This window comes from Prionailurus viverrinus, chromosome D1, assembly GCF_022837055.1.
Source record: "Prionailurus viverrinus isolate Anna chromosome D1, UM_Priviv_1.0, whole genome shotgun sequence".
In the NCBI taxonomy this organism is placed as follows: Eukaryota; Metazoa; Chordata; class Mammalia; order Carnivora; family Felidae; genus Prionailurus; species Prionailurus viverrinus.
The window spans coordinates 107,513,992-107,541,686 of NC_062570.1; the positions used below are offsets into that span (position 1 = coordinate 107,513,992).

A 27,695-nucleotide genomic window follows, 5' to 3' on the forward strand; every position below is an offset into this window, starting at 1 on the left:
ATTCCCTTATCTTAAGGTTTGTATTCCTTCAGCCAGCACACGTGGGATTGGGACTTTCCTTTTGCCTTGATTATAGCCTCAGAATCACAGGAAAATCCATGAGAATGAGGGTCTGAAAAACGAAAACTCTCACAGAGAAGGCTCAGTGTATTGAGGTAGATGTCAGAAGTCATGAGATATGTTATTGGTCAGTGAGAAATTTCCCCTAAATAATCTTTCAGAGAAAGGAATGGAGGGGCACCTGGGTGGCTAGTTGGTTAAGCATCTGACCCCTGATTCTGGCTCAGGTCATGATCTCATTGTTCATGAGATCGAGCCCCACGCTGGCACTGACAGCACGGAGCCTGCTTGGAATTCTCTCTCTCCCTCTGTCTCTGCCCCTTCCCTTCTCTGGCACTCTCTCTCTCTCTCTCTCTCTCTCTCTCTCTCTCTTTCTTTCTCTCTCTCTGTGTCTCTCAAAATAAATAAACATTAAAAAAAAAAGAAAGGAATGGAGTCAAGGGCTTAAGTCGGAATATATGTGGTTGACCTAGTTATAAGGTTGGCCGTCTGTTTAATTAATAGATACTTCCATGGTGTGGGACAGCAAGGTCACACGTAGCCCTGGATAGTCACAATGCTGTCCTGGGGCTCTGGAAAAAATAGTGACAAAGGATTCAGCTTCAGGCTTATTTGATCTTAGTCTCCAGGCTGGCATGGGTCAGAAGTAGCATAGAATATTGAAGTGGCATCCCAAATATTAGTTCTAAAGAACAAACTGAATGGAGAGGGAGAGCGTCTTAGATCCAGCCAGGGCAGCCAAGCCCCTGGTGAGTGACGTCACTCACGTGTGCCTCGAGGGAGCACCTGCGGCGGTTTGGGATTTGTAGTCCGCTGTGGGACCACAGTGCTGAGAGGGTTCTTCCCCGAGTTAGACTTACCCCGTCGGCAAGACACGGTTTTTAGGATTTGTTCGCCACGTCGTGGCACATTAGGCACAATCTCTTTTAAGTTCAATTAAATTAATGTTTAGAAATACTGTAGATCGAAAGGGCTAGAAAGCACTCTAGCAAGCAGTATTACTGGAATTAAAATGCTTTGAGTTGGAGCCTTAGAGAACCTTACGAATTTGGAGAAGTTAACTGGGATGAGTTCCAGCTCTCACAAGACACATCTAAGTTCCTGAGGGATATCAGCACCGTGTAGTGTGCTAAACTGAGGTGACCTTGCTGCCCCACACCATGGAAGTATCTATTAATTTCAGGAGGTATTTCAGGTGGCTGGGGGCAGAACAAGGAGGGACAGCAGGAGATAAGAAAGGTCATAAAGCATCTTGAAGCACCAGACGTTATCTCCCTCTATGAAACACTGGGGACTGAATTGTTTGGGTCGGTTGCCTGTTTGGGTAGAAAGGTAAACTGAGGCAGGCGTCCCCGGAGCCGACTCGAGAGGAAATGTTCAGGGACAAACACCCTGTAGCTACCTCTCTGATGTCAAAGGTGAAGTAGGTGAACCCCAGACCTCACTATAAGATATGAAGAGTCACTCCAAATTAATAAGCTCGTTAAACTCGTATTTTTGACTGTCTACACATCGGCTTTAGAGAAAACACATGGAATGCTTCTAGCCACACCTTCTCAAACCACTTAGCTGACATTTTTTTCTGCTAATTACTCTGGTGAGCGTCTCTGTCATTTACAAAGTTTGAGGCAGGCAGGGTGGTGGGGGGGGGGATGTTTGTCCCTTGGTTCCCTTTTTAGCACCTAGGGATCAAATTCTGCCATCTTTTGAAATCAGTCCGATCTGTCAGATTACCAGAGGCCACCGGAGTAGAGGACCCGAACCACACACAAACACACACACGCACAAGCACACGATCACCTGTCTGATTTGCTGTGGCCGCAGGGCCAGGGTCTGTGTTTTTAGGTTTCTATGTGCTTCTTCGTTGTCTTTACATTTTTTTTAATGTTTATTTATTTTTGAGAGACAGAGAGGGAGACAGAGCATGAGCAAGGGAGGGGCAGAGAGAGAGAGAGGGAGACAGAATCCAAAGCAGGCTCTGGGCTCCAGGCTCCGAGCTGTCAGCACAGAGCCCGACGCGGAGCTCAAACTCATGACCTGTGAGATCGTGACCTGAGCTGAAGTTGGACGCTTCACTGACTGAGCCACCCAGGTGCCCCCTTCATTGTATTTTTGGGTGAATATCGGCTCATTCACCTAAAGGCTCCTCCTCCACGTTCACTTTGTTTTGATGAAATGAGACGGCTTCTGCCCTTTTCCTTGTTTCTTTCCTTCCTTGGACGTTAGTAAGATCAATGGGGTAAAGCTCATAAAGTATGCCGAATTACTTCAAGAGGAGTACAGGCTGACTCACTTCACATACCCCACAGTCCAGGGCTTCTGGCATCTGCTTCCCTGGGGATGCTGCCCGAGAGGAAGCAGCTGGGACTATGGACCCAGTGCCACATGGTGCTCTTGGTTGGAGCCGCTCACTCCTGACCTTAGCCTCAACACTCTTATCTCCAGAAATAGGATAAATGGCAGTTCAGCCACTTGTGACTCCTCATCATGGGGGCCTTCGGTCACCTCCAGCATGACTTACCAGATTAGATAGTTAGTTCCAGCCCCGGAATGTTCCAGGAACCATTCGAAGGTAGACTCAAAGGGGAACAAGGTGGAACGTAGGAACCTAGGAGGTACCCTCACCAACTGTTTTCAAAGACGAGGCCGCAGGGAGACGGCGAGCCCCGCTCCTTTGTGTGTCGAGATGTCTGAGCTCAGCTGGCAGGGCACAGTGAAGCCCCCCCCTTCCCGAGAGTTCTTGCTCAGGACAGCCGGGTGACCAGGGCTCAGGGAATATCACAGGAGCTGCAAGCCCCGTCACCTAGATGTCGTCGAACTTCTTAGGCTGTCAATGCTGTGACCTGCTGTAGATGGTGTGGTCGAAGCGCGGACGTGGCTTGGGCAGGCGGCCCCTTCCAGACTCCTCGTTGGGTAGTGGCTTTTCGATAAACCTGTGCTACTTAGGGACTCTCAGGCCTCCCCTTTACCCTGAACCACCTTCCCTCATGGATGGTAAAGGAGTTCGATTTCTTAGGTCCGTGTGCCCCGGAGGAGGGGGAGCCACTATACTCCTAAGAGTTATTCACCCACAGGAGAGCCTCAAGGACGAAAGAATCTTCTAGAGACCAGGCACGTTGGGGGTTGGAGGTTTGCAGAAGGAGACTCCGGAGTGGGCCCCGAGTCCAACGGGAGCTCATTAAATCCTTGTTGAGAGGAGCCTGGCAGTGGTTGAATGAGGAAAGAGAAACAGCAGAGGCTAAAAGGGATTGAGACCAGTGGCCCTGGAACACAGCAAGAGGAGACGTTTAATTATGCTAATTAACTAAGCTAACTAAAAGGGAATATGGCACTCATTTGGTTGCCGAAAGCTATTATGAGAAGAAAAAAAAAAACGTGTCAAATCCTGCACCGGGGATGGACGAAGGCTTGGTAGCCAAGGTCTTGGAAAGGACAGAGACAGCCAGCCTTGCAGCTATAAATGGGTCATTTCTGTGTTTCCGTCACCAAAATTTGCCCCTCGATGTCAAGTGACTCTTAGTGTTTGCACGTGCACGTTTATGCTATTAGATGGTCTTCTGAACAATTCCGAGCTTTACGAAAACACTGGCGAAGTCAACACCCAACATTTCCAGGAGCCTGGGTTCCACCCAAGCCTTGCTCAGGGAAGACGGGGCCCTTCCTCGTTCCATTCACCATGTGGCACTCCTGTCATCCTTCTGCCTGGACACTTGCCCTTCCTCAGGAGAGCTGGGCTCCTGCCCAGGCATCTGTGCATGTGTGCGTGTGTGTGTGTGTGTGTGTGTGTGTGCGCACGCGTGCGCGCGCGCGTGTGCATGGGGGGCGGGAGAGGAGGGAGGGGGGATTCTGCCCCTCTATGGTGATTCCACCAGTCACTGGAAGGCTCTGAGCGGAGGCAAGGTGAAGCGACAGTGACACCAAGTGCCAAGAGTGGGAGCTTTGCTGTGGCAGCCAGTGTGGTTTTCTCTCCTCAAATTATAGGAGCGGGAAGGCCTAGTTGCTGTCCGCGGCACTCCCCTCGAGGAGACGGTCACAAGAGCCTCTAGAGGCTGACTTAAGGTCCATATTCCACTCCACTCGTTTAGATGAAGGGATTGGCTCTCTGGGAATTAGATACAGAATGGGGGCTTCGAATAGATTTTTAAAATAAAAATCACGGTGAAGTGTCTTGGCTAGAGCGCGACACAGAGGTCCGGGTTGCCATTTCAGCCCCAAACTGGTCCTTCAGCCTCTTCTGGAGAATAAGTGTGGCCCGTGGATAGGACCACAGGTGACCCCTCCTTGCTGGTGACGGAGAGCTGTCAGGTTACCAGGGCCAACCTTTGCATACAGGGAATAACCTGCTTCGCTCGTTTAAAAACAACAACAACAACAACAAAACAACCACTGACCCACTTCTCTGTGTTTGCCCCAGAGGCTGCTCCTGACTCAGGGTCCCTGTGGCCAGAACGCCACCTTGTTAAGTCATGGGTCGGGGACTAAGATGCATATTCTTATGAAATGGCCCCTGAGAGGGACTGGGCACCTTGGGGGGCAGAGAACTCCGTGGGCTGCTGAGAGGGGCTCTCCCCCAGTGCCGCTGGACCTACTCTGACAGCTCTTCCTCAGACGTCTCCCCAGGGGAGGAATATGGCCAGGTTGGTATTTGCCTTCTGGCCAGTGCTTGTCCTCAACTTGGCTGAGACTTCTTCCTTCACGGGAGATAAGGAGGGAATAGATCTGTTTGTCCAGGTGCCACCAATCCAATGACTGTCTCAGGCACATGAGTGTCTTCAGGGTGTAGGATCAGATCTAGTCCTCCCCCGCCCCTCCCCCTTCCCCCTCCCTTCCCCCGTGACATCTCTATTTCTGATCTGGATGTGCCGTAAACAACAGGTTGATTCAAAACCAGGAGGCATTGGGAAACCCTTTGGGTAGGAGATTTCGAAATGAGATTTGGATTAGAAAAAATATAGTGGGGTGAGGCTCTAAGGAATAAAAGAGACCGAAAAAAACCCTCCCCCCTCCCCTCCCCCGTCTCTCAGCTGGATAGCGGGATAGAAGAGCCCTGAAGAGCCTAGAGTGGGGGAGAGGGGACAGCCAACACGAGCACAAGGCTGTCCCCACCTCTGCCCATCACCAACAAGGAGGCGAAGCCACACCTGGAACATGTTTCCAGTCTAGGACGCGTCAGCTTCAGCGAGGTGTAGATGGATCAGAGGCCCCCGCAGAAGAGAGAGGGGCCTGGGGTGGGGGCAGGGAGCCAGGTTGGCAGGTTGGCAGGAGGATTAGGAAAAAACTTCATTACAAAAAGATTTGAAAAGTCTTGTTGGGTAATTTAGGAGGGGACGAGGTGCAGCGAGGGGTAAGGAAGCCCCAGCGACCCCGGCAGAAGGGGCAGCCTCTCACTGCAGACCGGTGGGCTTTAGCTCAGGACACCCTGGCATCGGGTGGCTCCAAGTGGCAGGTGCCTCTGACATGAAGGGCACAGGGGAAGACGCTGGCTGGATCCAGAACTGCAGAAGGTGGCCGTGAGGAGAAGGAGAGGGAAACTGAGGAACAGGGAGAGGAGGATCAATGAAACCAACTCTGAAGAAGGAAAGGAGGTAAAAACAGAAGGAAAGGCAGGAGGGGCGTCCTAGAAGGAGCAGAAAAGGAAGAAAAAGAGAGCGGAGATTATGCCCCCCATTTGAAGGCCTAGGAGCGGAGCAGCCAAGACTGAGTCTCCAAATGTGGTCGGTACTCGGAAAGCTTGTCGTCTGACCAGCAAATCCCTTTCGTCCAGTGGGACCAAGAGAGTGGTGCTCTTCGAGGGTGTACGTTTAGCACCATACTGCGCAGAAACCGTGAGCGGCGCTGCAAGAACCAGCTAACCAGTTATGAACGAGAGGGGTTTATGATTCATGAGCGCGCCAGCCGCCCCCACACAGAAGCCATGACTTCCCTGTCTCGTGCAGGGTGGGGACCCACCTAACCGGAACCGCCACCCAGCCTCTCCCAGTCTCCTTAGATGACGAGCTGTGGCATCCTCGGTCCACCCAACTCAGCCCCCAAGCATCTTGCCGGAACATCAGTAAACAAGTACAGGTGGAAGGGAGTCACAGACCTCTGCGCTTTGTGCCGTTTTCTCCCAGGGCCCAGCACGTGACCGACCCGGGGTTTCTCATCACAGGCTGCGTATTCTTTCCTTAAACAGTAGTCAGAAGGTCTCCAAACACCTCCCTCTGAGCTCAGAGTAAGTTTGTTTTCTGTTTCTTTTTATGTTCTCTTACCATGGCCCAGGAAATCTAACAGTTTGCCCGAACCCCGTGGCAACATCATCTTTCCCCTCCGGCATTTCCAGCATTCTCAACAGCCAGCGCAAACTTGACCGTAGCAGTTGGCCAGCCTTCCTGCTCAAGATGAACCAGAGATTAATGTTATTCACCACAACATCCAACATTTGTTTAGGGATTTACACCTCACAAAGCAAATAATTATCTTATTTAATCCTCACAAGAATCCTGTGTTACTGTTACTTCCTGAGTTTCAGAAAGATAATGCATCTTCCTTGGTGCCAACTCGCAGACATAAGAGTCACTCACATCCTCTGACTGCAAATCCTCTGCGCTGTCTTTCTTTCTTTTTTTCCCCTAATGTTTGTTTATTTTTGGGAGAGAGACAGAGCACAAGCAGGAGAGGGGCAGAGAGAGGAGACACAGAATCCGAAGCAGCCTCCAGGCTCTGCGCCGTCAGCACAGAGCCTGACGTGGGGCTCGAGCTGCAACCATGAGATACCGACCTGAGCTGAAGTCGCGTGCTTGACCGACTGAGCCGCCCAGGCGCCCCAAATCCTCTGGGCTTCCCATACAAGGTCGTGGGCCCCGTAGCGATTCCAGAGTAACGTCAGGGTGGTGATTCCGGGATCTCTTTCCTGGCCCCAGCTCTGCACCCTGGGTGACCTCCGACATCAGCCTTCCTCCCACCCATTCTCATGCTTACCCCTACTTCCGTGATCACCGCGTGGGAGGAGAATCTCCACTTCTCGGAGAAGCGTATATACGTGACGCAAAGGGTTCTTACATTTCCTTTTCCAAAAACTCTTAATCAAAGTCACCGTGAAGGTTTCTTCTCATTACAAAACGAATGTGGGATCATTGGAGGACAAGTACGAAGTGCCGATAAACAAACAAGACAGTAAAATCCCAATTCCACCGCTGAGTAATAACTTAGTATTACGAACGCCACGGTGTTTAGTCTTCCGTGATTTTTATGGTGTGCACGTGGACTTGTTTGTGTATACCGGAATATAAAATGTGCCTGCCCGTAACACTGTTCTGGAATCTGCTTTTTAAGCTTAACATATTGTAAACATTTTCCTGTTAGTAAATATTTTTGTGATATCAAATTTATTAGATATATAATATTTCATTATAATTTTTAACGGTAGTCTAGAATTAAATATCTAGATTGTTCCCAGTTTTCATTATTGTGACCAGTTTTATGATAGACTTCTAGGTCTGATTTTAATTTTCATTTCCTTGATTATGAATGAAGCTGAATTTTTTCATACGATTTTTGTCATTTGAAGCTCATTCACAAATAGCCCATCCATACTATTAACAGTTTTCAGTGGTGTGTATTTTCTTTTTTTTTTTTAATCGGTATGTAAGAAGTCTCTATGTGAAAGCTAAAATTTACATTGCACTTGAAAAAAAAATTTTTTTAATGTTTATTTTGAGAGAGAGAGAGTGAGCAGGGGAGGGGCAGAGAGAGAGAGGGAGAGAGAGGATCCGAAGCAGGCTCTGTGCTGACAGCAGCGAGCCCCATGTGGGGGTCGAACTCATGAACCGTGAGATCATGACCTGAGCCCAAGTTGGACACTCAACCGACTGAGCCACCCAGGCGCCCCTACATTGCATTTTAATGCACCATTTTGAATTTGGGTACATACCGATTTCCCCCCACCCAACTCTCCCAAATGGACCATAGATGCTTTGCTCTTTTTCCTCTACTTTTTCTTTAACAAATTCCACCCTCCCCCCCCCAATAAAGCCAACTTTGTAAAGCTCTCCTCCCCCAGTGCTCACCCCAGAAGCACTCTGGCCTCCTTGGGGAACACCATTCCTCCCTGTGTAGGCACCAATCCCGGTAAGGATGGCTTCCATCCCTTCTGCCCCAACTTCCAAAACCTCACTGGCTCCTCCCCTTATACCGGCCTCTGGCTGGGGGTGGTGGTGGACCCCCAGAGGCTCTTGCATAATGCTTCAGAAAACTCCGACACGCGCCTCTCAGAACCCCTCGAGAACAGTGGAAGAGAACGTTCGAGCAGGCGTCTTGTGGGGGAGGCGGTACTAGTCAGGTCTGTCAGGGCAGGAATGTAGAGAACCCCACTCTCGGAGGGCCCCTCTTGCTTCCGAGCAGGGTCCTAATGGCAGGGGTGCGCTGGCAGAGATCCTGCGGTCCTCCTCCTAAGTCCCAGGCGGTCCGTTCCTTTGCCCTGTTATTACCGCTGGCAGGTTTGTTTGTGCCTCTGGCAAAAGGGACACAAGTCCTACCAGTTCTCCTGGTGTCCTTCAGCAACTGGCCCGCCCTGCGCCCTGCGCCCTGCCCTGTGCCTGTGCGCGCGCGCGCGTGGGGAGGAAGCGCCCAGGCCTGTTACCTGGAGCCCCCCCCACCCCCCCCGCCAGAGGTGGGGGAGGCCAGGAGGGGGCTGAGCAGGAGCCGGCCGGACGAGCCTAGGTGGTGAGGACGGGATGAGTTTCTTCCCCACCAAGATCACTACCTTGGAAAACTGGGACCGTAGGGAGGAGGTCAGGGTACACTGCGGGTGGGTGTTGGGAGTTCACTTCGGCGCTCCTGTGGGTTTGGAACGCCATGACCTGCTCTCACTCCCCTAAGTGTCTCCCCTCCCGCCCTTTCTCCAGGGTTGGCCTGTTTGGAAGATGGCTGTGGCTGTGACTTTAGCAGGAACAAGCCACCTGGCATTTCTGTGGGAGGAGCTAGACTCTGACACCCTGACCCCCTTGGTCTCTGCAGCTGGGCTTAGGAGTTTCCAGAACTACCTTTTCTGTTTTCCTCTTCCCACACACTTTCTGGGAAGGCAGTGTGATGCTCTACGGTGAGAGCCTAGGGATCTGGCCAGGAGTCAGGTGGCTATGATGACCTTGACAGTATGTGACCTCTTTAGGCTTCACTTTCCTCTTCTGGACAGAAAACAGTGCCGACCTTGGGGCTGGTAGGTGGGCGCTCAACCTTGTCCGGGTTTCTCCCTCCTTTCTCTTTTCTCAACCCTATTGACATGGGGGGCACTGGGGAGCTTCAGAGATCTGTGCTCCAGGGTGGGGCTCCGAGGCAGCCCTTTCCTGCTGTCCTCAGTGCTCACCCACTTGTGCGCCTGTCCCTCCCTACACGCCCCCCCCCCCCGCCCCGCCTCCGCACGGACTGGGCCACCTCCGTGGCCCAGAAGGTGACCTTATTCATCTTTGCAAAGCCAGTGTGTCAGCACAGTGCTTGACACAGAGTGGGTGCTCAGGGTCCAGAGAATTAGTAGAGAATGGGAAGGAAAAACCCTCCCGTTTCATAAACATGGAGAATTTGAGAGACAAGAAAGCGCCCCAGCTTGAGAGTCCAACCAACCTCAGGCTAGAGCCCGGCCTCATCGCTTGCTGTCCATGTGACCTTGAGTAAGATATTTAATCTCCTTGAGCCTCAATTTCTTTGTCTAAAAATAGGAACAGTAATAGCTACCTCCTGGCGTCATTGTGGGGATTAGTGATGACGTCAGAGGGAAGCGAAGCTCGAAGCTGCCTGGAGCATAGTAAGGGCTCACTGGATGGAAGCAGTGGTTAGCTGCTGTGCAAGGACTGTTTACGCGTGTGCCTGAAGTGAACGCCTGCTCCGAGAATTCTGGGGTCAGCAGTGAGCGAGTGACACCCGGCCTTTCCAGGTGCCCTCGGAGCCTCTCTCGTTTGGTCTCCCACCCGGAATGCTGCGGTCCCTCTGCTCTCAAGGACGAGATGGCCGCTGTTGATGCCGATGGGCAGTGTGACCCAGCAGCCTGGCACAGAGCAGTCCACCCTGTGGCACTTGCTGTCTGCCCCGGGCAGCCCCGCCCGGGGTTTCTGCTCCGCAGGGCGGGGGGTGGCCACCCCTTAAGCTTGAAGTCAGAGCTGAAGTCTAAGGGCTGGCGGTGCCCCCGTTTGAGATCGAGGCAGGTTACACAGTGCGGCTGGCTCCCCGGCCCTCTCCTCTGAGCACATCGGTAGTTACCTGGTTGGTATTTTATTCTACTTTGAAACGTCGATCAGGGTAGAAGTTCTCAGCCCATTTACACAGAGAGAACAAGGGAAGAACAGAGGAAATCTGTCACTTGATGCCCAGCTCTTATATTCAGGAAACAGAACCTGGAAGATCTAATTCTCTATGTATGTCCCTTGCCCAAGACCAGAATCTGCACATCTGCCAGCCTCCCCTGGGGGATGGGGGATGGGAGATGGGGGATGGAACGTCAAAACAGACTGTGGAAACTCGGGAAGGGGGCTGTGCGTGAGGAACGGAGGAGGGCACGTTGGTCTTGGACGCGAGGAGGGCAGGACATCATGGAGTCAGGTGTCCCGAGGGAGTGGCCTGGTTCTGGGTGGCCCTAGGGGATGGGCGAGGGCCAGAGGCAGTGAGAAGGGGCCTGCTTCCCCCAGCAAGTCCAGGTCCCCATCACCTCAAGCCCAGAGTATGAGACAGCCGCCCCCAGCTGGTCTCTTCCCAGTGTTTTCTGTCCCATTCCGTGCGGTTCACTGGCGTTCCACCCTGGCTCTGCCTTCCTGGGAATGGTGAACAGGTTTGGAACTCATGACCGCTGCACCTTGGCCCCCCACCTTTTAGAATGTCATGGGTAGAGTCCTGAGGGTTGTGTTGTCCAGCCTTCAGTCCCATGATGCAGTCCTGTTAGGAATTCCTTACAAATGGCTTCCCGGCCCTCCAGCGACAGTGTCTGGGGCTCCCCTCCGCTGCCCCCCCCCCGCCACCCCATGCGGCCACCTCATGGCTAAGCCGTGCCGAGGCTTGGAAGTCTTGCCCTCCCTGCAGTGGGGTCTGCCCCCGCCTAATCCTCACGTCTTGGCCCAGGTTCTGCCAGCTGGAACCACCCGGGGAAGCCTTCCCTCTGCCCCAAGCCAGCAGCTGTGCTGCCGGTCTTTGCCGGCCACCGAGCGGCTTCTCAGCCCTTCTGGCCTCCTCGTCTCCACTGCAGTTTGTGAGTTTTTTCAAAGATTTTATCGAGATGGGGGCCTAGAGACACAGAGTCTTTCTACCAGAATGGGACTCTCGAACTTAGGATCCCACCTCCCTTTAAAGACGAGGAAGCTGAGAGGCGAGGTCACTTGCCCGGGGGCCACGTAGACAGCACGAGACAGGGCTGGGCCTCAGACCCGCTGACCGGTGAGCAGCCCAAAGTGGAGGGAGGCCGTTCTGGTTGTTGATGCCACACTTGTGACCTTGTCCGAGATCACATTCACTTTTTGGGGAGGGCAGCCCCGTCTCCCCATGGATGTGTTGAACTTTGTGGCAGCGAAAACCCCTAAACTAGTTTACAACGTTATCTTCTTCTGGTTGTAAGCGTAAGATATGCTCATTGTAAAAAAAAAAAAAATAGAAAACACATAAAAAGGTAAGGTATAAACCTTCCTAGCACGTCCGGTTGTTAGAAAGTTTTCCCACCCCACACTTGTCTGCTTTGTTTTCAGCTCTGACCAGAGGACTCGACTTCCATCCTGAGCGAGGCCATCTCCCTGGGCCCCGGGCAGCTCTCCTGTCAGAATCTCACCTTCTCATCAGCTCTTACTGGCACCTGGGGGGGGGGGGGGTTAGAACCTGCCTGTGGTGGTGCTGAGGACAAAGCAAGCACCCAGATTGCCGATGGAAATAGAGAGACCCTCTGCCCACCCCACGGCCCACACCTCTTCCCTTCTGGGTGAGACCCCCACTCTTCCCTCCCCCCAAGCACCTTCCCCCCCTCTTTTGTCCTATGCAGATCCCCGATTTTCCAGCCCAGCCGGGGCTCCACTTCTTCCAAGAAGTCTTTACTCCTTCAGATGCAAAAGACTCGTTTTGGGGTTTCCCGGCATTTGTAGTCTGGCCACACGTGTGTCCCTGGATATATATTGACTCCCACTCGTCTCTTCTCCCTGCCTGACTGGGGCCCGTTTCCCAGTCAGCGGAGGCCCCCTACGTTTCCTTGCAGAGTCTGGAGATCATCATGGGCCCTCGAACTGGGACTGCCTGGCCTGATACTGCCACGGAAGGGCTCATCTGAGAGGTGTCCCACCCTTGAGTTCTTCAAAGGAGTGGGAGAGAAAGTAAAGGTTCGCAGGGGGCCCCAGGAACATTCCCCCACCCCCATCCCTGGCTTCCTAGAAGCTTATCCCCAGCTCCTCCTAAAGTTGACACAACAATTATTCATCTGGGTTCCCAACAATGGGTTCTTGCTCATCTCGGGACAGGGAGAAATGGGATTTGGTTGGCCTTTCACGCTTGGAGGTTTCTAGAGATAAAAATCCTCTGTGCCTGGCTATTGAAAGAGCCACAGGGAGGGTTAGGGGCCCTTCCGATCCTCTGGGCTTCTCCCAGGGAGCCTTACGCGTCGGACCCACGTTTTCCTTTCTCGTCACAGCACCGGGGTGCTCTTTTCCCACCTCCTGGAACATCACGCCAAAGGCCCACGCCCGGCAGCCGCCCCCTCCTCGTTGTCCATCTAGCAGGGAAGGGACAGGATGGAAGAACACTGAACTGGGACTCAGGGACCAGGTCCGCAGAGTGATCATGTCTCCGCAAGCGATCTTGGGTAGGTGACGGGAAGGGCCCCTTAATCTCAAAGTCCCGGTCTCGTTCGGATTGCCTAGAGGCGCATGCTGCCTCCTGGTCTCCGTCGCGGCAGAGTGCACCGTGCTTCCGAGCACAGCCCGAGCCAGGCTGTCTGCTCCCAGCCCAGACCCACTCGTCGGCCAGGAAACCTTGGGCCACTACCTACCTTCTCTGCCAGTGGTGGTAACAGCACCTTCCAGACGGTGGCCGAAAGATCAAGTGAGCGCGTGTGCGTGAAACACAAGTGTGCCCCGCACAGAACAAGTGCTGTGCAAATGTGGCCGTCCCTATAGCTAGGTGTCTGAGCCGGAAGTGACGTGACCTTTGTGCCCTGTCATTTGGGATCACGGTTTTCCTTCTGTGGTCCTGGCAGGGAACCGGGAAGAGAAGCCGAAACGGGACCCCGAGTGACTGCACTGGCCTGGCGGAGACCCACGTCAGGATGTGGGAGTCAGGCAGGTGAGGCGAGCTGAGAGGAAGCCCGGCTGCCACAGCCGAGAGCAGAGTCTCAGCCCAAGGGTCGCAGGCCTTGACTGCCGAGACCACGGGCAGGCCACCTAATCTATCCAGGCCAGATTCCTGTCTTGACTCGAGGCCTACTGGTAACCATATAAGGGTAGATCTTTGAATAGAATGCGACAATTGTTTTGATTAATTTCTCTGCAGGTGGAAAAAGAGGTCCATGGGACAAAAAAGCAGAAATGCAGAAGACGAGAATTCTTTGATTTTAATAGTTGGGGGAAAGTTATAAAATAAAAGACAACACAGAGCGTTAGGACTCCCCCAGATTGCAATAGCACAGGGACACAGAAATATAGATGAAACAGGGCTTCCAGATAATGTTATCTCACACTATTTAACTTCCAGAATACAGCAGTTCCCAGACACTCTAAACTAAAGCAGTCTTCTGAAACGATCTATACACATTCGGAGGGAAGTCAGGGCAGCCTGCCTCCCGTCGGCAGCCAACGCTGGTGCTGCCTACGGTGTGGCTGCGCTGGGCGGCCCAGCCCGCCGTGTTCCGCGGACCTCTTTCGAGTCTGCCTTCTTGTTCTTCTGCAGGCTGGCTCCACTCCTGCCCCTCTCTCCCTTTTGACCCACGCCCCTTTCCTGTTTTCAGCAGGAGGCACAGCCAAGCCGATAGAGCCTGGCTGACATCCTCAGATGGAGCCAAGCAGCCCCAGGACGGCTCTGTCCTTACATGCTCACAACCCAGCCTAGCCATATGAAAAACAGTCAGAAAATCGGCTACAAATATAACTTGATAGCCATCTAATACTGTCCTCCTGAGAGGTTTCTGATGTGTCTGGTTATTATTCTCTGTCCCCCCCCCCCCCCTTTTTTCTTTTTGCTGCCGTCCTAGGGTTTTTCACTCAACCAGGAAAAAGCCAGGCCTTGCAGCCTGGCCCCATAGTCTTCTCAGTGTCTCAGACAGTGGACCCGGCGCATCAAAGGCTCCTCGCTTCCGCCGGGCTTCCTCCTCGAGCCGCAGCTGGGCTAACTCGGCCTTCGCCATGGTGACTCTTGTTCCACAAAAGGAGGTCTGTTATCAGGAGGCAAGCAGGCTCTCAGGAACCCCCAGGCTTGCCTTGAAAGGATGTGGGAGGGAGGCAGGGTCACGGGGGAAGGGAAGAGCCAGTGTGATGCGCTACCCCAGCCCAAGGGGAAGAACAGAGCGCAGCGCGTTCCCCAGGCAGGGCCGGAGGAAAGTCTCAGGTTAAACGTCTCAGGAGAACCAAGGTACAGAGGAGGTGTGAAATGTCCAGGATAAATAGAACCGCATGGGGAGGGAGAAAAGCCAGCTCCATCCTCTCTTAAAAACAGCCGCCATCGGCACCAAAAATATATTAATATCTGTACATTTGTCATCTTTAAAAAAAGGAAATAAAACTTCCTTGGCACCTTGTAGTCGATTTCCTAAAAATGAGGTGATATGTGGAAAGGCCTCCTGTGTGCACACGCGGGTTTGCGGCTCCGTGTGGGGAGGGCAGAGCCCCCCACCGCGGCCCTGAGCGTTAGATCCCCCCCCCCCCCCCCCAGGCAGCTGCCAGTTCCCCCACCGCCTCGGTGTGCAGGGAGCTCTTTACTCTGCGGTCCTCGCCCGGCGGGCCCCGCCGCTGCCCTCCAGAGGGCAGAAAGGGGATCCTCCGCGCCTCCTCTGGGAGGGAAGTCCCGTCTCTAGGTGTGCTCTCCTTCAACCTGAAGGCAGCCTTGGCCTCACGGCCGCCCCGTACTCACACGTGTCTGCCCAGGCTCGGCCCGGCCTCTGCCCGGAAGACAGAGATGCAGCCGCGAGCAGAGCTCACTCGATGTGGCGCCTGAGTGAGCACGTGTGCTGGGGGGCTCCGGTGGTCCCCATCGCCGTGTCCGGCAAGGGGTGGCGGCGGGAGGACCGGGCCCGGCAGCGGGGAGGGGGGCCCAGGCCGGGCGGCACCGCTCACAGGTGGTGGTTGCTCTGTAGCAGGGAGGTGACGGTGCTCTGCAGGGCCACGGCCACCTTCTTGGAGGTCTTGCGCAGCAGCGGGCTGTCGGGGTGGTGCTCCTTCAGGTGCAGGACGTGGCCCTCCTGGCTCTCGGACGTGCAGCCACACTCCTCACACACGTACAGCTTGGCCCGCCGCTCCTTGTACGCGTACTTCTGCTGCACGCCGTGGATCTTCTTGAGATGAGACTCCAGGGAGCAGCGCTGCGTGAAGGCCTTGTCACACAGGCTGCATTTGTAGGGCCTCACGCCTGCAGGGACCGGGGGGGGGGGGGGGGGGGGGGGGCCGGTGTCAGGGTCCCGACAAGGAGCCCGCCGGCAGCTTCCCTGACTCAGGAAGGCCGGGCCACCCGACACCGGGGAAGAGGAACAGCGGAGGCCCGTCCGCCTCCGGCTCCCCGAGCGGCCTCACCGATGAGCTGAGGAGGACCCGGGGCCCGAGCTCCGAGGCCGCCCCTCCGAAGCCGCCCCGTCGCCGAGGCGAGCGGGCATCGCCACGGTCCCCCGCGTGGCCCTGGCCGGGCAGAGTCTGGGTGTGCTCGCTCCCGGCCAAGGGGCTCCTCTTACCAGTGTGGGTGCGGACGTGTCTCTTCAGGTCGAATGTGTCATTGAAGCCCTTCCCACAGTAGGTGCAGAGGTGCCTCTTGACGTCATTGTGACACTTCATGTGGCGATTCAGCATGCGCTGGTAGGTGAAGGCCTTCTGGCAGATGTGGCAGGTGAAGAGGTCACCGCCGGCACTGTCCCCGAGGGTCACCTGCAGGCGAGGACGGTGTTGTGACAGATGACCAGGAGCCGTGGCTGCAGTCCACACAGCAGGAGGACACAGAGCCACCCCCGCCTCCCGGGGGAAGCCGCGCTCCACACCTCTGGGCCCCCAGGCCCGCCGTGGTGGGGCTGGAGGGCACCTTTGGGTCAACGGTCGGGCCTCCTGTCCGGTTCCCAAATCCCCTTTCGCGGTTGCCGCGCGGCCCCTCTACCTTCTCGAGGGACGGGCAACTGACTACCTGTACAAACAGCTGGTTCGCCATCACCTGGTAGAAAGGTGAGCTCCGATCTGCGGCTCTCCACCTCTGCCCTCTGACCTCACTCTCCGAGGGGATGTCCGCCGCGCGGGCCCTACGGCAGCCCCCCTCGGCCCAGCCTGGAGGCCCCCGGCTTTGACCCGAGCCGGGCCCACCACAGCATGACTCGAGTCCCTCTGCCTCCTCACGACTCTCTTGCTTATAAACCTTTTCCTTTTTCTTTTTTTTTTTTTGTTGTGATTACGGAAAACCTCACATCTCCGTTGTGGAGATGAGTGCCTTAACTGTCATGTAGGGCCGGTCTTGCTTTATCTTTCCCTCCCAGCCTCCCCCCGCTGCCCTGGATCATTGGGAAGAAAACCCCGGCCACCCTCTGCTCCCCGGGCACCTGTCCAGCACCTCGGCCAGCACGGGGAGACGTGGTCTCCACCCTCCGCCTCGGTTACCGTCCGGAGGCTGGTCGCGCTTTGCGGGCGGCCCGGTTGCCGGCACCCCCTCCTGAGCTCCCCGGGCACCGGGTCACCCCGTCACCCCGCACCTCCTCCTCCACCGCTTCTGGCACCGGGGCGATGCCGCCTGTTGCTAGCTAGTCGAGACCTTTTGGGTCAGGACTCGCTCCTCCGGCACATCTGCCATCCTGGGCCCTCTGCTCTCTCTGCACGGCCTCCCTACCCACCAGGATCCAAGGGATGGGAGGGAGGCCCTCGAGGGCTCAGGGGCACCGCGCCGGCTCTCTGGCCAAGCACCCAGGACACGTGTGGCCGGTGTCCCCCTAGTTACACACACTTGGCCCCCACAGGGAAGAGAGGAAGGAACAGCATTGCACTGCCAGCTTTCTTCGGCCCTTTGGCACAGAGAAAAGGGCTACCAGAACCCTGCCACTACATCACCGCTGGCGGGTGCTTCCGGATCCTAGAACTTTCAGGAACGCGGGCCTAGCCAGGGACAGCCCTGCTGTCTGCGCGCTCCTCGAAAGCAGGGGCCCACGCTCCTCACTGCCCCCGCTGCCGAGCACAGCTCCCCAGCTCTCGCCCCAGACACCGGGCCTCATGCGGAGGGGGCCGGAAGTGGCACACCCGGGGAAGGTGGAGGCCGCCGGGCACAGGCCTCAAGAGACAGTTAACCACCAGGTGGACTCCAGAGCTCACTCCGGATGCGGCACGGATGGGAACCCAGGAAGGAGAAGGCGCTGAGCCGGGCTCACGTCTCCATGGGACTCGCTTTTCCTGGGACTCGCAAAGGGGTGGCTCCCCTTGAGGCCAGAAACAAAAGGAAACAACCCCTGGAATGGCCTCCAGAGGGTGGGATGTCTCTTGCACCCCGCTGCTCCTTCTCAGTGTATGACACTGTCCCATCGGACCTGCTTCTCTTCTTTTCCGTCCCCATCTGTGCCTTGCTGGGTTCACTTCTCTACGGGACCCTGGACCCAGATGCAAGGCCAGCTACTGCCTAGGTCTCATTTGTGCCACGTCTTGTGGGCCGGACACAGGACTATAGACACGCTCCTGGTCCTTGGAGACAGTGTGAGGGTCGGTACCTTCATTTTGGTGCGCAGGAAGCCGTGGTCTCTGCTCTGGGGGTCTGCCAAACGACTCATGTCATCAGAGGGCAGCTGGGCTACCACGCAGGGCCCAGGGGCCACACTATAGCTGGAGTCCCGAAGGCTCATGTCCAAAACCAGGGGGCAAGACGGGGGTTCAGCCACTGACGGCTCTGGCTCCCGGTAGGGCTGTGGTGGGCAGAAGCCCAGACTGACTGCAGAGAGAAGAAATGCCAGGTGAGGGGCTTGGTGGGGAAAACAGGACCCTGTGGGATTTCAGGAAGGTTGCCTGGCAGCGGGCTGCCCCTTGCAGGCAAACGGCAGAGCAGGGCTGCCCCCGGCCCATACATGCTGCGCCTCCCTCCCGCCCCATTAAGGTAATTACAGGTGACGCCGGCCAAGCACCACAGCCCACAGGCCTGCCCGCTGAGTAATTTGTGTCTTAGCGGAACTGGGAGGACCCGACCTGCCCTGCCAATTATCCCTCCAGAGTTGTCTGCCTGCCCCACCTGGGCCAGTCCCTCTGGATTCCGGGCCTCATCCACGCTCCTGCGTGGACAAGGGGCACCACTGGAGGCCCTGGGCCCAGGGGTCCACCCCTGCCCCTGAAGGGTCCCTGGTGGCCTGAGCCACTCTGGGCTTCTTCTTTGGGCTGCTGGCCTGGGGCGGCGGGGGGTGGCGGGGGGGGGGGGGGGTGTTGAGTGGTCCTCCAGGCTGGCGGGTGTCGCTGTTGCCAGCCATCAGGGTTCTAGGCTCCCCACTCCCACTGGCCAAGCTCGGCAGGCAAACAGGCCAGGTGAGGTGGGGCAGGGAGGAGGTCAGGGAGCAGCAGGTGGATGCGGTGTAACAGTCTCCTGGGCGGCCTGCCCGGCGGTTGCGCAACCCTCCCCTACAGCAGGGACCGCTTGCTTGCTCGTGGCACAGCGAGGGCTGGGCTCCCAACCTCCGCCCTCCGAGGCGCCGATACCTGGCAGTCCTTTGACGCGGCCGCTCCCCACGGCAGACACCTCACACTGAACGGGGCCAGAGAGGCTTGGCTCCAGTGCGGAGTAGAGAAGACGAACGGCTGCCTCAGTGACACACAGGGTACGGGTCTCAGAGCCGACAGAGCTGGGGCAAACGAGCTCATGTTTTCACTTATCGGTATCTTTCCTCCCAAAAGGCTAAACTCCATTATACAGTTGACCCTTTAACAGTGCAGGGGATAGGGGCCCTGACCGCCACCCCCCCCCAATACGGTCAAAAGTCCGAAAAGAACTTTTGACTCCCCCAAAATTTAACTACTCATAGCCCGGAAGCCTTAGCGATAAGAGATACAGCTGACTAACACACATTCTGTAGGTTACATGCATTATAACAATAAAGTAAGCCAGAGGAAAAAAGTGTCGGTAAGAAAGGGAAAATGCAGGGGCGCCTGGGTGGCTCAGTCGGTTGAGTCCGACTTCAGCTCAGGTCACCATCTCGCGGTCCATGAGTTCGAGCCCCGCGTCGTGCGCTGTGCTGACAGCTCGGAGCCTGGAGTCTCCTTCGGACTCTGTGTCTCCTTCTCTCTCTCTGCCCCTCCCCCATTCATGCTCTGTCTCTCTCACTCTTAAAAATGAATAAATGTTAAAAAAAAATAAAGGGAAAATGCATTCACTGTACTGTATTTATCAGAAAAAAATCCGCATAGAGGTGGGCCCGTGCAGTTCAAACCACATTGTTGTTCAAGGGTCAGCTCTGCTTAAAGCCCAAAAGCTAGGAACATTTTCCAAGCTTCAAAAGGAAAGGTCAAGAAGGGTAAAGGAAGGAAAAGACGAAGGTCTTCAGGGAGAAGGACTCAGGAGGCTGAGCCAAGGTCTCAGACACGAACAAGGCCCTCAGCACCCCCTGCCCCAGAGCTGGTGAGACAGAGAGGACCAGGACCCAGGGAGGGAGGGGTGGTCCCAGGGCAGGAGGGCCACTGCCCTCCCGTCTTCTCCCGGGACACCGCAGGCAAGGCTGGAGGTGGAAGGCAGAGGAACGTACTGATGGAGGAAGGGTGAATATGAAAGCACCCAAGTTTCGGGAGAGGCCCTGGCTCTCGCCCCCTCAAAACACAACAAAGGTCTGACAAGGGCAGAATGTGCCCGCCTGCCGCCCAGAACCCGTTCTGCTGGCACTGGCGTCTGCCTGTCCGGGGGACTTTGATGAGCCACCTCATTCCGGGAGTTGATTCACCAGTGCCTGGCCCTGGCCTGGCCTCTGAGCTGGCGTGGCGCCTCTCTCTGGACGCCGGGAGGCTGGACATCAGGCCCGAGCTCTTGGGGTCCCTCCGGCCTGCCCACAGCGCTGGCTGGCTGGCTGTGTGCACAGGAGGGGGGCTGGGGGAGGGCAGGGGTGTGTCTACCCCTCCCCTTCTGATGCCGGTTTACCAGCCACCGGAGATCTTGGCCAAGAACTCAAAGCTGAATGACAATTTCCATTTCTCAATCCAGGTAGAGACAAACAGAAACCTCTACCCTCTTCTGTCTCTCGGTATCGCATAGCCTGAGCGAGGCTCCTGAAAGCTGGAGCCCGGCCACACCGCCTGCACAAGGAGCGGCCGAGGGAGGAGTGACGGCAGGTGAGGGCTAACCAGTTTGTTCGTGCTCAAAGTGAGTTGTCACTTTGGCTCCCTTGCTCCACTGAGGGGGTGGCGGTGAGGTGTTCACGGCTAGGGTTCCAAGGGTCCAGGCCGGTTTGGGAGAACACCCGCTTCCTGCCCCCGCCTCTTCCGTTCCACAGAAGCCTGGCAATGCTGGTGCTGGGGAACTGGGGACAGGGAGCGAGCCTGCCCGGTCTGGCCTCGGAGCTGCCTCTACCCTGAGCCAGGGGCAGGGGAGGCCGGACGCACCGCCACTCGGCTGCCAGGGTGGGGACGTTCGCCTCATCCCATCCACCCCGCCAAACCTGTCTTCCCGCCACCCCCGGGAGCATGGCCCTGCCGCGGCCGCACGCACAGGGCGTGCTCAGGGCATGCCGCTCCTGTCACTGGGTGTCACTGGGTGGCCGGAGACAGGAAGCAGAACTGGTCGGGCCCTGCTTGTGCTGCTCTCTGTCCCCTAATTAGACGTTTCCGGCAAGGCGGCGGCTGTGGCTACTCATCGCCCGCCCACAGCTGTGGAGAATGGCGAGGCCGCGCCAGCCTGGCCCTCTCCCTACTCCTTCGGGGGTTCGCGGGTTCCCCTCGTGTTGGCCCAGCTCGCCTCCACTGGATGATGCCGAGGGCCGGGCCGGGAGCAGCTTGCCACCCGAGGCCCTTGTCCGCCTTCCCCCGGCAAGCCCCGCCTCCCTCAGACTGAGAGCTGCTGGCCAAATACTGGACAGAGGGCCAGGTCCTACCCCTACCCAGCAAGGCCTCAGGTCGGGGCCGGGCACGGGGCCCGGTGCCGGCTCCCCAGGGAGAGCAGGTAAAGCAGATGTGAGGACCCAGCCTCTGACCACACGGGGGCCGGTGCTCGCGCTGACCCGGGGTGTGGTTAAGTCAGCTCTGAACGGGCAGGGACAGTGTATCAGCTCGGCCCAGGGTGGTGTTATCAGGGAAGGCAGGAGTCCCCCGTGCCCATCTCCCCCGGCCCCAGCAGGTCGGCTCTCGATGCCCGAAAGGCAGCTAGTGCCAGCCAGGTGGCAGAGGCGGGTGGCCCTGGAAACACAACGGGCCGGGTGCTCAGCCCATTGTGCCCACTCTGAATGCCAAGTTTTTCTCTCAGGCAGTATCTTCTCCCCCTTTCCCAACTGCCTGTCGTGCCGTGGCCACAGCGACGCTAACACGGAGCACCTGAGCCCTCACAGGTGAGGCCGTGAACTGTGCTTCCCTGCGTGTCCTTGCCGCCCTTCTGGCCACCACAGGGCCGCGCGCCCCTGTGGGACACCACCCTTGTCAGAAGTAAGCATGGGCAGTGGCCACCCTCCGCTCTAGTCCTCCCTGCACCCGGAGGCCTTGCCCTCACCTGCTTTCTTTCTGGGACAAATGGTCTGGCAGGACTCTGCCTCGGGTCACCCCAGCCTGGAGCAGTTTGGCAGCTTTGGGAGACGGCGCCCCATGGGACAGCCAGGAGCCCCATCTAGGCCACTGCCCGGGCCCAAGTTGCTTTTCTGTCTCCATCCATGTCTGGCTTTCTATGCTCCCTGCCTCGCTCCCTGGAGAGTGTGGCAGACATGTCCTTCGCTGCCAGCACTTCCCAGGAATGACAAGAATGATCCTCATTGGAGGCCTAATTTCCCGCCACCCACACACATATACTCTGGGGCCCAAAGATGACCGAGAGGCCTGTCCACCGCGACCGGACAAAAAGCGGCTCCCTGGGACAGGCATGTGCTGGCGAACTGGCAAGATAGACAGACAAGAGAGGCCCCAGTGCGGAGAAGGGGGTGCCTGGAAGAGGCCCTGGGACACCCACGTCTGGGAGCACCTCATTACAGCTTCTAGGCTGTTTCCGGGCTCATCTCTCCACCCTCAAGTACCTTCCTGGCTTTCCGTTGTTCCTCAGCAGGGGCTTGGCGTACAGGGTTTCCCCAGCATCCCCTTCAGTGCAAGACATGGAATTGGGGCCCTGGGTACAGGTGCTTGGGCTTCTCCTCAAGAAACCAGCATTAGTCCCAGCACATTAATACTGACACTACAAAGGAGAAACGCTGGGGGCGGGGGAAGTGAAGGGCTCAAGGCCAAGCTCTTGGGCCCAAATAGGTAGCTGTTAATCTCCCTTCCACTATGACCGTTTAGCCCCATGTGCCCACTTCTGGGCTTTTTCCTCAGCTTTGGAAGGAGAGTGAGGCCAGGGAAAGGTTCTGCCCTGGGGGTGGGAACTTCTAGAATTGTGTCTCAGGGAGAGAGGCTGGAGTGCTGGTCAGACTGGAGCCTTGGGCCTCCTTCCAGGCGCTCTCTGATGCTTTAAGGGTCTCAGAGGGCCCTGGCAGGAAGGTCAGACCTCAGGTATTTCACTATTCCCCAGCTTCAGCCCCCCCTCCCCCAGTGCCTCTCACAGTGGGAATGGGGTCAATGCTTAGCTGGTCACAACGTGCTGAGTCTGTGAGGTGGGGTGAAGGAAACGTGCCCAGCCAGCTCCTGGGGTCATGGTCGGCTAGTGATGGAATGGCTCAGCCAGGGGACAGGCCACCACAAAACACACTCCCCACTCTCCAGCCAGCTGAGGCACCCAAGCGTGGCCCGAGAACATTCCCTTTCTCATTTCCAAAACCTGTGGGAAAACTCTCCAGGGGCCACATGGCCTTTAGAGGCTAAATTAAGTGCTTTGCCTTCTACCCTTGGCCTCCCCCCACAGGACTCTCCCTCGCCAAGACAATGAGAGCAGATTGTCACCTGTGCCCTCCAGGTTTCGACCCCCTACCCAACATCTGGGCCAATCCCCTCAATCCTGTGTGAGAGGCCTGCACATCTCCCCTCACCTGGACAGCAGCAGCCGGGGGGGGGGGGGGGGGGGGGGGGGGCACAGACCACCCAGAAGCCTTCCTCATCACCCGCTGGGACAGCCCCTGGGGAGAAGCCTCCCCCACCACTCCCACTATGGCCACCAGGACCGTGGTGGGGAAAGGTGGGGAAAATCACCAGGATGCAAGGAAGTCAATGATTTGAACGAACGGAATTTCTTTGTCCTTTGTAAAAGTCAACACATGATCTGTTACTGATTGGGATGTGAAATAAAACTAAAAATAACAGCACACCGAGTCTCCTGCAAGGCTCAGCTCACCTTTCACACAGTCCAAGTTCAGTTTATCAGATCCGAAGGAGCAGCTAAGCAGCAATGCAAACACAGGTGAGGGAGGAGGCAGGAGCGAAGAAGGGGGCTCCGATCCTCTCCCGGCCCTTTGGGGGTGGAACAGCCACCCGGCCAGGGAACTTGGGCAGGCAGGAAGCTATAAACAGCATCCGGGGCCCACACCCTAATCCACCTCAGGTGAGCCGGCAGCTCACTTGCCTTTTGTCTCAGTTTCCCCTTGTTTTAAGGAGGCCGTAGAAGCAGCTTTAAGATAAGGTTAAGCTGGGAAACCTCCCCAGCGCCACAGGCCATTGGATCCTGGCAGATCAGGCAGATCAGAAATCTCATCACTACACCCACTGTCTCCACCAATTTCCTCAGGAGAGAAACTGAGGCAAGAGCCCTTCCAGGGCCCCTCACCACCTCATTTCACCACTTTCCTACAAGGCCTGGGGCGGTGCCAGGGAGCCTGCAGATCAAGGGTCAAAGTCGGTTGGTTAATTACAACCTCTCCCCCCACCCCCTTGGAGGCTCCGGGCAGGGTGTGGGGAGGGGGAGCTCGGAAGGAAGCTGGCTTTGTCCTGACCAAGGCGGGTGGAGGAGGACAGAAGGCACGAAAATGTTCTCAAGGCTTCCAGAGGAAGATGCCATTCGAGAAACAACTCGGCTTACTCATTCAAAGTTGACTCCGACGCTGTCAAGGCGTCTTCCAAAAACAAGCTGGGTGCACCAGCTCCCCCCACCCCGCCCCCGCCCCGGGGCCTGGTCCCTCGGCTGTGGGATGGGCTCCTTGCCACTCACACTTGCCACTCAAGTGTGTCCTCCGCGAGGCTGAAGGAGGCGCGTTTCTAATAGCGGTGGGACCGGATCCCACCTTGGTCTTCAGGACAAGCGGGGTGCGGCCGGGCGCCTGCCCCACGGTCTCCGCGAACTCTGCGGGGCAGCTAGCCGGGAGCCCCCCCCCCCCCCCCGGGCTGCCCGACCCTCACCGCGACCTTCCGGCCCGCAGAGGACGAGAGGCGGCTTAAACTGCGTCTTGTCTTACATTTCGCACAAATTTCGGCAGAAACTCCAACTCGCTCCCTGCTCCCCCCCCCCCCCGAAGTGGCATCGCTCCAGTGCCCTCCTCCCGCCTCATAAAAGTCCCGGCTTTGCGGATTTACGACGTGAGAGTGGAGGGTCGCCTGAACGGTGACACACCCCGTTGCCTCCCTTGCGCCTCGGCTCGGGCCGGTGGAGGGGAGGGCGGCACCGCGCGGGGCCGCGCGCCTCGGACCCGCCCGCCCCCGGGCCAGTGGCGGGGCCTGGGAACGGCTCTCGCCCCCTCCCGGCGGCCCCCGCCCCCACCCGGCGCCTCCGCCGCCGCCCTGCCCTCCCCTCCCCTCCCCTCCCCCCGCGCCGCGGGCTAACGGGGCCGCGGCCGCTTAAACATTAAATCGGGCGCCCCGGCTGCGCCGGCCCCCGGGCGCCGCGTCGCTGCGCCCCGCACGCCCGCCGCCCGGACGGGCCTCCCGGCTCCCAGCCCCTCGGGCGCCCCGGGCTCCAGGGCAGCGGAGGGCTCGGGGCCGCGGAGCGGCGCCTCACCTGGCACGTAGATCTCGCCGCGCTCCTCGTCGGGGAGCTCGCTCCAGTTCCTCTTGCACGTGGAGACGCACGGCTTCTTCACCAGAAACGCGCGGGGCATTTTCGAACCCTGCTCGCCCGGCACCGTCCGCTTCCGTAAGCAGAGCCGGGAGCCGTCCCACCTTTCCCGGGCCGAGCCGGAGGCGGGGGAGGGGAGGGGGCAATTCAGGGAAGGAGTGGCCCAAGTGCCCCGGCGTTCCTCGGGGAGACCGTGCCCGGGACGGCGCGCGCCGGTTTCCAACTCCGCGGGGCCGTCGCCGCCCTCCCTCGAACGGAGGCCCTCGCGGCCAGGTGCACCGGGCGGCGGGGACAGCGGCAGGTAAGCGTCTCCCGGATCGACTGGCGTCCCCCGCGGCCGCTCGGGAAGTCTTAAAGTGCGAGCCGGACGGACGGGTTCACGCTTTATTGGCTCGCGGCGGTGTGTGTTGGTGGCTGGGGCGGGGTGGGGGGGGGGGTTGATCTGAGCTAATTAGCTTGGAGTATCCCGGGGAGCGACGGCGCATGCGTTGGGAAATAACGGTGACAACCACCTATTTGTTACCTGTCGAACCGGTTTCCATTCCGCTGCGGGTGAGGTGGCCTCGCGGCCTGGGCGGGGTGGCCGGGCGGGGGCGGGGGCGGGGGGGGGGCGGCGCAGGGCACCCAGCACCCGGCTGCCCCGCCGGCCGCGCCGCCGCCCTCCAGGGACCTCCCAGCCGGGAATGCTAGCGTTCGCAGACGGAAGCTTCGGAGTTTCGGAGGGAGCAGAGGAGGGGAGGGGGCAACGTTATTTGCACCGGCGCTCGCACGCTCCGCGGGTGATGAAATGGAACTCGCCCAACGGGGCCCGGGCCCGGCCCGGCGCGTCCCGGCGCCTGGGGAGGCGCGAAGCCGTCGGGGCGGGAACGCGCGGCCCCGCCCACACTTGTTGAACCGGGCCTGGGCCCAGGCGGCCCGGTTCCCGAAGGGCTGGCTGAGCAATTCGTGCTTCAGCCTAGAGGTATTCGCCGGGCTCCGGCTCCGTGCGGGAAGGCACGCGAGGCCTGAGTAGCGTGGGGGAGGACGCGGCCGCGGTGCAAAGCGGAGAGTGCCCTCGGAGAGAGCAGATCGGCTCATCACTGCCCAGAGCCCGCTTTCTGGCCAGGGAAGTGCGGAAGGCTTCGTGGAGGAAAGGGCGTTTGAACCGGTCTGAGTCCACCGAGATGCCGAAGGACCCCAGCGCCTTAGTCACTGGGACTTACATACCAGCAGACACCCTCATCCTGGTCCCAACTGGCCAGATTTCAGTGCAGCCAGGCCGGGGCCCAGGCCCTCTGGAATCAGACCCAATCTGCTTTGCTTGGTTGCAGCCACTGCAGGCAGGGAGCTCCTGTCTGCTTCCCCACTCCCCACCCCCCCATAGCCCACCCTGGCCCGAGGTTCAGCCTGGGACACACACCCTCCCTCTCCCCCCCAACCATTCATCATGCTCTGCCCAGTCCCCAGGCTTAGCTGGAGGGAAGCCCACCCTCAGAGCCCTTGTTGGCTTGTCGCCTTCGGTGTTACTGTGGCGCTTTGGCCCCGGGCCATGGCTGGGCTTCTCATCACTAAGGTCAGGAATGGGACCCCTTCCTCTTTTTAGCTCTCCTCCTACCCACCTGTAAAATAAACATTTCAGAATCTCTACCACACATACACCTTTCTCACGTATTAAATGTTTGCTGGAACAGGTTAGGAGGAAATGAGTCTGATAAATGAATGCACTCTATTCAAAAGCCAGAAGTCCAAGAGGAGCAGACCGCTGATGTCCGACTTCCGGGCAGGCCCTGTACATTGCCCCGCCCCCACTCCCAGGACTTTCTGGGAGCACCCCCTAGGTCAGCAGGGAGAGTGTGGACTTCAGGAGCAGATAGGCCCCCTCCCTCCCTCCCTCGTGGGGCCTGTGAGCTTGGCCAAGGGGCTTTCCTCTCCCCGCCTGTTTCCTAATGTCTATCACCTGAGAATCCTGTCACCTGCCTCCTGGGGTCACTGGCCTCTGGCAGGCGGTACTCTTAGTGCCTTCACCCTCCTCTCCCAGGGCTCTGCCGTCCTCCCCTCTTACCTGCACCCTTGGGTTCAAGTGACATGACTTGAGTGCCGGCCGCGGACTTAAGCGTTTGAATAAATCCTGGAGACACATCATTGACCAACCCTGCCTAGGAGGTAAATTCAGCTAATGAACTCAACAAACACTTACTGAGCATTTCGGTTGGTGCCAGACCCTTACAGGGGCTCGTCACCCGGTAGGTGCTTCGTGGAAACTATGACGAAGTCTTCACCGATGACCCTGGACACGAGAAGCATAGTCTTTCTCGTGGGGGGGGGGGGGCAGTGAGGAACAACTCAAATATCTCCACTTGTGAAAAGAATGTTACACAGTGTTTGGAATGTGGCCCCGGGAGGGAGGGATATTCATCCATGGTTTCCGCTGCCCT

General features: G+C 57.7%; 2 protein-coding genes and 1 long non-coding RNA gene across 9 annotated transcripts in view; 2 read left to right on the top strand and 1 right to left on the bottom strand.

Moving 5' to 3' along the window:
• LOC125146701 (uncharacterized) overlaps nucleotides 1-12,777 on the top strand; it is a 31,227-nt gene extending 18,450 nt beyond the window's left edge. For 4 of the 6 annotated variants that reach the window (XR_007144839.1, XM_047823452.1, XM_047823450.1 and 1 more), the window contains 3 exons: nucleotides 11,760-11,986; nucleotides 12,257-12,377; nucleotides 12,686-12,777. The gene's annotated coding sequence lies outside the window, so the exon portion shown is untranslated. The remainder of the gene's footprint in view (nucleotides 1-11,759; nucleotides 11,987-12,256; nucleotides 12,378-12,685) is intronic. The other 2 variants (XM_047823451.1, XM_047823455.1) reach the window with 1 other exon arrangement.
• LOC125146704 (uncharacterized) lies at nucleotides 12,769-14,324 on the top strand. Its single transcript, XR_007144840.1, has 3 exons — nucleotides 12,769-12,856; nucleotides 13,250-13,335; nucleotides 14,240-14,324. It is a non-coding gene; the product is annotated as an uncharacterized LOC125146704 (long non-coding RNA).
• Nucleotides 14,202-25,756, bottom strand: OVOL1 (ovo like transcriptional repressor 1). Of its 2 annotated transcripts, none has more exons than XM_047823457.1 (4): nucleotides 25,225-25,756; nucleotides 17,921-18,138; nucleotides 15,926-16,115; nucleotides 14,202-15,609 (listed from the first exon to the last, which is right to left on the bottom strand). In XM_047823457.1, the coding sequence occupies exons 1-4, from the start codon at nucleotides 25,322-25,324 to the stop codon at nucleotides 15,314-15,316; spliced, it is 804 nt and encodes a 267-aa protein (XP_047679413.1). In that variant the 5' UTR covers nucleotides 25,325-25,756; the 3' UTR covers nucleotides 14,202-15,313. The 2 variants fall into 2 exon arrangements, with proteins under 2 accessions (XP_047679413.1, XP_047679414.1); XM_047823458.1 differs by lacking the exon at nucleotides 25,225-25,756 and adding an exon at nucleotides 18,891-19,358.
• Between the last annotated feature and the right edge of the window lie 1,939 nt (nucleotides 25,757-27,695).

What these genes read in the sequence shown, in the direction of transcription:
- OVOL1 (XM_047823457.1), bottom strand. Translation starts at nt 25,324, where the DNA reads ATGCCCCGCGCGTTTCTGGTGAAGAAGCCGTGCGTCTCCACGTGCAAG. An exon ending in TCCTGCGCACCAAAATGAAG is followed by an intron (nt 16,116 to 17,920) that starts GTACCGACCCTC and finishes CCTCGCCTGCAG; the next exon opens with GTGACCCTCGGGGACAGTGC. An exon ending in ACACGTCCGCACCCACACTG is followed by an intron (nt 15,610 to 15,925) that starts GTAAGAGGAGCC and finishes CGGTCCCTGCAG; the next exon opens with GCGTGAGGCCCTACAAATGC.